Raw genomic sequence first — 8,969 nt, forward strand, 5'->3', positions numbered from 1 at the left:
GAGCGGCCCCGAGGCGGGGTTTGGGTGCGGCCGGAGCCAGCCCCGCACCGCGGCCCGCACCGCACCGGGCTCCGCACCCCGCGCTCCGCTCCCCGCCATGCCGGCGCTGCTGGCGCTGCTGGCCGCGGCGCTGCTGGCGCTGCTGGCGCTGCTCGGGGCCGGACGAGCGGCCGGCCCCGGCTCCTGGGCTCCGCTGAAGCGCTGGGCCCTGGGCTGCCTCCTGCTCTGCCTCGGCGCCTGCCGGCAGCGAGCGGCCGCAGGCACCGCCGAGCCGCGCCGGCCGCGCCCGCTCCGCGCCGACCCGCACGTGAGTGACCCGGGACCCCCGGCGCTGAGAGCCCCTGCCCTGGGACCCGCTTCTGCGACACCCTGTTCTCATAGCCTGGCATCCCTGGGTCCCACATCCCTGGCACTCCCATCTCTCCTGAATCCCCGTCTTCCCCCAGTCTTGGAACTGCCATCCCTGGCATCCCCGCGTTCCCCCAGCTTCACAACTGCCATTCCTGGCATCCCCACGTTCCCCCAGCTTTGGAACTCCCATTCCTGGCATCCCCACGTTCCCCCGGCTTCGGAACTCCCATCCCCAGCATCCCCACGTTCCCCCAGTCTTGCAACTCCTATCCCCGGCATCCCAACATTCCCCCAGTCTTGGAACTCCCATCCCTGGCATCCCCACGTTCCCCCAGCTTCACAACTCCCATCCCTGGCATCCCCACGTTCCCTCAGCTTTGGAACTCCCATTCCTGGCCTCCCCACGTTCCCCCAGCTTTGGAACTCCCATCCCTGGCATCCCCACGGTCCCTCAGAACACCTTTTCCCCTTTGGTCTCAAACTTCCCTGGCCCGACACCACCTCCACCCCACTGCATCCTCTGTATTCCAGCCCTTGCATCCCCCTGGTAATCCCTCAGGTGCTCCCGTTCCCTGTATCCCGGTGCCTGGCACCCCTCAGTGCCCAACCCCATGTTTTTTTTGTGAGCTCTCCTTTCTTTTGGCTAAGCTTTCACTGCTGCTTTTCAAGTTGCCTGGCTGTTCTCGGCGTGCCTGCTATGAAATACAAAAAGCGAAAGCAAAATTTGATCCCTGAGCAGAAGCCTATGGAAAACAAAGGATTGCCGGCGTTCTCCCCTCCCTTTCCTGCCCCCAGCTGGAGCTGAAATCCATTTCCCTTCCCCCAGGCTCTCGATTCCCTGTACTTCACCGGCTTTGCAGAGACCAACAGGAGCTTTGTGATCGCTCGCCTCGCCCGACGCCCCTCTGGCCTGTGTGAGATGTGGCTCTTCCTCAGGCTGGATGGGATAGGAGAGTTTGAAGTGAGTGCTGGATGTGGGGTGATGTTCAGGAGCAGCTCTTAACTCCTTTCTTGAACCTCTGATGGGATCCCAAAGCTAAAAATTTATGTTCTCTGCATCTTCACACCAGTAAGGCACCAGTGCTGTGTCTAAAGGCAGTGGTAGAACTGGTCAGAGTGCTGGGTATGTCCCTTTGTTTTGTAGGATCTGACACTCATTCCCCTTTCCCATAATCTGCACAAAACAGAACAATTTCTAAGAAGTGCCTTATTAAATCCCCCAGGAGGAATTTGAGCATCCAGTCTTTCCAATCAGGTGCAGCACATGGTTGATGAGTTCCATTTTATGCTTATGGTTGGTTTTTCCCCCTTTTTTAATTTTCATGCTATAAAAACCATTTGGAATTGCCTCTTTATAAGAGAGGGAAAAGCTTTTAGGGAGTTTTATGCACATCTGCTTCATTCTTGCTGAAAAGAAAGCTTAATCAGATATCATTAATCAGATTTTTGCCTGAGGATTTTCTTTTTTTATTAAGAGCTGGCTACATAGTAAAGAAGGAGAGAAGACCTGACATAAATCCCTTTGCACTCAACTCTCTTTATATTCACAAATCTCTTTCACTAAGTAGCCATGACCAGAAAAAGCAGGAAAAATCCTATTTGGAGAATATAGGAAAAAAAAAGAGAGGATTGATGTGCGTTACTTTGGGGTTTTAGTAATATTTAGAATAACAAGACTGCTTTGTGGCATCCTCACAATTGAATTAAGCAAATGTTTTTCCTGAAATGTTTCCTCTTTTTAGCACCCACAGCACCCAAACATGATGGTGAGAGATGAATCCAAAGAGATCTGGAGTGGAGGAGGACTCACTATGGAATACTTGGAGCCCCAAATGTGCTGGAAGATAAATTTTAATGGATTACTCAGGTGCTGCAGCACTCCCTAATTTCATTTATCTACACATAAAACCAAGACTTTTTCAGCACTATCTGGAAATACATTTAGTTTATTTTAAATTTAACCAGCTTGAACCAAAAGCTGTTTGGTAACTAAAACGCTTTGATTTTTAAGGAATGAAAATAAATCTGGTGGTGTAGAATATTATAGATTTTTCTATTCCAATTCCAAGCATGCAAGAAACATTTTGTTGTTTGTTCAGGATATAAACAAAATTATAATATAATATAAAATTATAGTGATATAAAATTATAGTGCTTTGCCTTGCAGGAAAGGATCCTACAGACAGCAGTGGAGTGAAGAAGAAGGAGAACTTGTACCAGTTAAATTCTCTTTGCAGTAAGATTTTCATCTTTGCTTTGGGATGTACAGTAAGCTCACAGCTCATTTAAAACGGCAAAAATCAGAATTTTCCAATAAAATACAAAGATTGCCTCTGTCAAAGTAGCAAGTGCACAACTTGGCCTTGTATGAGCTGAATGCTAATCATGTCTTTTTTTTCCTCTCTCTTTTTCTAGATGGGAGAACTCCACAGATGTTTTTAACTTCAATGTTGACAGTAACCCCAGCACATTTGCTCGTGCTTTAGCCCAGGAGCCATGGACCATCGAGCTCTTCCAGAGGGTCAAAAAGTGAGGGACAAGATTAATATTTTCTGGGGTTAATAATAATTATTTCTACAGCTCTCTTTAAGGTCTGATGTGTGTTATAGTTGAATTTAGAAGGTGGGTTTAATTTGAAGTGCTCTAATAAAGGACATGGCTCTTGGTTTCAATGCCACACCACACCTGGGGGATCCTGCACAAAGATATCTGAGTGAAACCCTCAGCATCAGGAATATTTCTTATTCTTTCTGTTTTCATTGATTTAGGCAGCTCCCAAGTCAATGGTCCAGGTATAGCTAAGAAAAAGAATATAATCCTATGAGAAAGGAGCTGAAGTGGGTGTTTAAAATACTGTACAAGCTCTGGAGAGCTAAAAATATGAGAATCAATGGTGTGAAATTATGTATATCAATAATGTGTGTGTTTTGGTGATACCTGCTGAGTTCTAAGCAGCAGCTGTTTGGCAGCCCAGCATTTCTTCAATCAAAGGGTGATTTTCTATTCTGCCAGGGTGAGAATTTGCTGCTGTTTCATTCTCAGGTGTCTCATTATGTAACAGTAACTGGGAAATGCAGAAGTGACGTGGAAAACCTGGGATAGCCATGGTCCAGATGCTCTGAAATTTCCTTCATTTTGGGGGATAAATCCATCAGATTGGCATTGAGGAGATTCTTGAGGAGAGCTGGAGCTCTTTTCTGTGCTGACCCACTCCTTTCTTGCTTGCAGACAAAGGGAGCAGCATTTCCGACACGAGCAGTGGGGCCGGTCTGTTGGAGAGATTGAAATAGGAAATTCTGGGAAAACTGAGCTTTCCCTCCAAGGCATTCGGAGCCACTCCTATGGTAAGAGCACTGGAAAGAATTCCCTCCCTTGGGAATGCCCTCAGTGTAGCTGGCACTGGCAGGGCACTGAGATGAAGGATTAGCTGTTAAAATAACCAGTTCCATGCCTAGGCCTGAAATAAAGACATTCCAGAGGAAACACCATCACTGGTTTGGGGAGATACATTGTTTTACCATGTTATCAATGAGTGGATATTTCTTTATCCAGAAAGGTTGTTGTGAAGTCAGGGACTGTTAGTTCACATTTCCCAGGAATGGTGAAGCTCCAGCTTGGGGGATTTTGGTTTTTTTTTTGCAGGTGTCCGGAACTGGGCTGAGATTCGCCGTTATGTGATGATTTTGGCACACTTTGAAGTAGGTATTAACATGGCAATACAGGAAATTTTTCTGAGCTTTTCAGGCATATTTAAGTATCCACAAATAAGGATTTGGGAACATCCATGGTGCACATCAAGAGTTCTCACTGGTGGCACCATTAACCCAGATCAGTGTTGAGAGCTTTTGCTCTCTCTCAAAAGCAGAGCTGTGTGTGTAAAAACTGAGATTTTGCTACACTGATTGAAGAAAAACTTGTTTGATAACTTGAAACAGTATTTTTTTTTTGGCTCTTTCAAGAAAAATTAGCAGGCAGCTTTACAGGAGAGATTCTCAGCTGCTGCAAGTACCCAGCACTCCGTGGAGCTGCTGCAGAGCTGATTCCCATTAATGGGAAGCCTGAGGTGTTTGAAGCATCCTAAGCCTTCATGACAGCAGTCAGCAAATATTTCTGCTTGTGCTGAGGCATAATTCTCTGCTGTGCTGCGTGGGGGAGAGGCAGAGCTGTGGCTGCTGGGAGCACACAGCCCAGGGACATGCTGAGGGCAGGCCCTGCCAGCTGCCAGCCAAGCCCAGCACATGCTCCTGAAGAGGCATTTCCTTTGCCAAGCCAGGCATAAATCAAAACTCTCCATTATAGGCAGCATTACAGGGGTTTAGACTGAATTCAGAATAAAAGTTCTTTTCCCAGCTTGGAAAATCCCATTTCTGTACAAATCCTGATTTATTGTGTACCTGTGTATCTTTTACTAGGACTGAGCTTTGGCACCACAATGTGTATAACCAACCACAATGTGTATAACCAACCACAATGTGTATAACCAACCTCTCCCTGTTGTCCAGTTTTTTAAGACTCAAAGTGGCTGTGGCTGTTCTAATTAAAAGCCAGCTGACTTCATTAAGAAGTTTATTGCAGATTGAAGCTTGGACTCCTCTTACCCTGAGTGTCTGTACATTTATAGCATCAGAGGAGGCTTAAATTTGCCTCAGAGCAGCCCAAGTGGAGCATGAAGAGTCCAGACCTAAGGATGGAAGAGAAATTAGTAAAACCAGGAGATTCCAGTTCCTTCTTAACATTTTCCCTATCTGCTGCTCCCAGACATAGATGAATAGAGGTTAGAAAAGTCTGGTCATAGTAAACCAGTTTTGTTCTTCTTTGCAGGCTTTGTTTCCTTCCTATGTCCTCTTGCTGTGGCCTTTCTGTTGTTCCCATTGTCCTTAATTTGTCCTGATTGTTTGGTTTATATTCCTGGATTTGTTTGCAGCCAGATTTTCATGGGAGATGTAGGGAGAGGATTTTAAAGTGTGAATCCATAACACTTTGCATAGGCTGAGTTCTATCCAGTGTCTTCTTGGTCCAGCCAGTGAAGCACCCTCAGAAATGAATCTGCACAACTCTGGCTGCTTTTTCTCTCTCTCTCTCTCTCTTGCAGGATGGCACTGCAGCACATTTAACAGTTATCAGCATGCCAGCCACCACAACTCAGTAAGTGACCAAAGAACTTCATGCTGCTAAAACCACTCAGAGGTGGCAAAAGCTGCTGTGCAGGACACCTGTGTGCAAATTCCTGCTTTGAACCTGCACAGCCCAATTTCCATCCACACCCTCATGCTCCCTGCTCCCAGTTTTTCATTTGCAGCTAGTCACAAGGACAGCTGTCACCTTCCCTCTCTTCCTTTCCCCTCAGCTGATGGAGCTGTCTGTCTGTCTGGATGATTTTGAGGTACAAGCTGGGCACTCACAGCTGTTTGAGAAGGCTCCAGCTGTAGTGGAGCATTCCACAGGAGCCCTGCCTTGCTCACTGGTGTTCTCTGCATCCAGAGGGTTAAAGACCAATATCCATGGCCCCAAGGTTGTTCCAAGCCCCATCCAGCCTGGTCTTGGACACTTCCAGAGATGAGGCAGTCACAGCTTCTCTGGGCACCCTGTGCCAGGGCTTCACCACCCTCACAGGGAAGAATTTCTTCCCAATATCCCATCCAACCCTGCCCTCTGGCAGTGGGAAGCATTTCCCCTTAGCCTGGCACTCCAGGCCCTTTTCCAAAGCCCCTCTCCAGCATTTCCCCTTATCCTGGCACTCCAGCCCCTCTTGGAAGTCCCCAGAGTCTTCTCTTCCCCAGGCTGAACAGTTCCAATTCTCTCTGCCATTGTTCTGGTGCGTTTGAGTTTTGGTTGAACTTCAAACCTGCTGCCTTCCTGTCCCCTTCAGCCTCACTGTAGGTTATGTGTTTTTTCCTGATGGGAGGAAGGCTGGCATTGAGTGGTCCAACGCCTCCCTGGCTGAGCTGGCTGAGGATGGGCTTATCCAGGATGAGTATGGAGTCAGTTTTACTGCTGGTAAGCTCAACACAGTCCTGCTGCCTCTGCCTTCATTTCTTGGCCTGCAGTTCCTTTAGTGGAGTTCAGACTGTTCAGTGAGATTCCTGGGGAATGCATCTTGCACCCTGAGAAATCTACTTAGAGCCATAGAATCATGGTTTGGGTTGGAAGAGACTTAGAGTTCCTCTGGTTCCAACTCCACTGCCATGGGCACTTCCCTGCTTAAATGAAATTATAGTTGTGGTGTGTCCTGGGTGATATGTGTCCACTGCAGGGTCAGGGCCATAGGTTCCAGAGGGAGAGTTACAGATTATGTTTGTGGTGACTGCTGCTTGTTCTAACCCACACAAAATAGTGATTTCCACATTTTTGGGGTGTCAGAACATCTCTTATGAGGTGGATTCAGCTGGAAATATGGTTGATCATTTTACTTGTCTTACAAAGCAGACAGAACCATCACTCTTCAGAAAAGCATAAAAACCCCACACACAAAAATAACAGATACTGGGATTGTTTTGAGATAAAATACTACTGAAAGTTGGTGACATTGTTCCCTTTTTACTCTTCTCCAAGGTGGCAAGAGCTTTGATGTTTCTGCAGCTCTGGATAAGCAGGCCTGCCCCGTGGTGTACAATGGCCTGACAGGGAGAGGAGTTTTCCACGAGTGCATTGCAGATTTCCAACTCAATGGGTTAACACCAGGCTGGGGCCTGGTTGAGTTTTATTACAGGTAAAATAATGACAGGCAAGAAGAGCTTATCAAAAATCTCCCATCCTCCTCTATTGACTGGGATGGTTACAACTCCATAGATATTTGAAGCATAAATGCATTGATTTTTTTACCTGATGTAAAAAAAATGTTGTTCCTTTAGTGCTTAATGTGTTTATTAAGAGAAACACTCTTATATTATTCGAAAAGGAATAATTGTACAAGCACTTCATGGGTGCAGCATATAATTTCTTTGTTATATAGGTTTATGTGGGTTTTATATAGGTCTCCATGTAGGTTTATGAGTTGTAGGATGCTCCATTCTGGACACTCTTTTATTTAGAAAATCTGTCCCATTATAGAAATATAGAGTCCTCACCCCAAACTGAGACAGTTTACAGGGTGAAACTTGCTCACTCAAGGATTTATTTGGACAGATAAATGTTCAGAAAATCCCCAGAGAAATGGCTCTGTTAGGGGCAAAATTATATCCACAAAGAACGTGCTTCCCTTCTCAGTGAAGTGCTGTTCTCCTGCCACAGGATTGTCACTCCTTCCCTGGAGCCTTTTCCATATGGAGCCTTTGCTCTCATGAGAGAAAAAGGCAAATTTTGTTGCTTACATTTTGTTTGGTTTTTTAAATAAACACTAAGCCTTGGCTGCTAGAGGAAATGCCATAAATGACTTTCAGCAGATGGAGACCTCGGCTCCTTCCGAAAACCAAACATATTTAAAGCACATCAAACAGGCCAAAAGTGCAAAATACCTGCTGGTTGAACTTGAACCTGCAGCTGCTGCTAGGTCTCTGCTCCCTCTTCTTTTGGGCTGTCCAAACCTGCCTGGTGGAGGAAATGATCCAGCAGGGAAAGCTTCGGCTAAAACCCAAACCGGGCTCGTTCCGCAAGCCCGGACAGCCCCGCCGGCTGTGGAGCTGCCCCAGGGAGCCTTCCCTTGGCACTGCTGACACAATTCCCGTCAGCTCCACCCCATATCTGCTCCCAAATCAACCCCATGGGACAAATGAAAGGGCGGGGGTGTTGTTCTTCCTCCTCTCCATGGGACACCAGCTCAGCGTCGCTGCTCTTCCCGCAGGGACGAGGCCGCCCAGCCGGTTCCAAACCTGCAGCTTGGTTCCAGAACAGAGGGACCTGACCCAGCCACTGATGCCTCTCCCCTGTGATCATCTACAGTCTCATCCCAGCAATGTCAGCAAGCAGCAGCTTTCCACAAAAATGTAATTCCCTGCAAAAAAGCCAGCACTGGTTTGAGTGTAGAGCTCGTCACAGGATGCTGGGGAGGTCAAGGGTATGAAAGGATTTGGAGAGAAATGAGATCTATTTTTATTAGTGTGCAGCTTTCAGTGGTTGCTAACCAGGGTGGTCTGGAGGCAATTTGAAGGAAGTCTGATTGCAGGAGGAATGCACGGGGAGGGATCATTCCATGCTCTGTCCTTTGGTGTTTTTCCTAAACTTCAGCTGCTCCCCACCGTGACGACCAGGACCTCAGGCTGTGTGGATCACTGACCCAATTTAGCAGCTCCTCTCTTCTCTCAGATTTGTTTTTTGAAATAAAAACTGTGTATTTCTGAGCTTTCTGGCTGTTATAGTCATTAAAACGTGGGAAAAACCTGTTACAGGAAACTGCACTGATTTGATAGTTTTGTCTGTGGCTGTGTAAAACATGAAGTGGGAGGAGCAGGAGCAAGCACATCTAAATGAAGTGTCCTCTAGGAATAGCATTAATGGACAATGAAGTAAGTGGCACAAACATGATTTTCCCTTGTCTGAAGGAAAGCCAGAGTCTGGTAATCCAGTTTACAAAGGGATCTGAATTCCTCATCATTCCCTTGTAGGTGCCTTATTAACCGCAGCATCCACAATAGTCACTGGCCTGAGGTAGGTATTCCCTACCTAGATGCATCTTGCCATTA

General features: G+C 46.9%; 1 protein-coding gene across 1 annotated transcript; it reads left to right on the top strand.

Annotated features, from left to right (window-relative positions):
• On the top strand, nt 1-8,627 carry LOC129125564 (uncharacterized). The gene is made up of 11 exons (XM_054641055.2): nt 1-307; nt 1,178-1,312; nt 2,094-2,218; nt 2,519-2,587; nt 2,767-2,880; nt 3,580-3,695; nt 3,994-4,049; nt 5,444-5,496; nt 6,221-6,348; nt 6,904-7,060; nt 8,132-8,627. The coding sequence occupies exons 1-11, from the start codon at nt 98-100 to the stop codon at nt 8,217-8,219; spliced, it is 1,251 nt and encodes a 416-aa protein (XP_054497030.2). The 5' UTR covers nt 1-97; the 3' UTR covers nt 8,220-8,627.
• Nucleotides 8,628-8,969: the final 342 nt, after the last annotated feature.

The sequence above is a fragment of the Agelaius phoeniceus genome, chromosome 12 (assembly GCF_051311805.1).
Source record: "Agelaius phoeniceus isolate bAgePho1 chromosome 12, bAgePho1.hap1, whole genome shotgun sequence".
NCBI classification, from domain to species: domain Eukaryota; kingdom Metazoa; phylum Chordata; class Aves; order Passeriformes; family Icteridae; genus Agelaius; species Agelaius phoeniceus.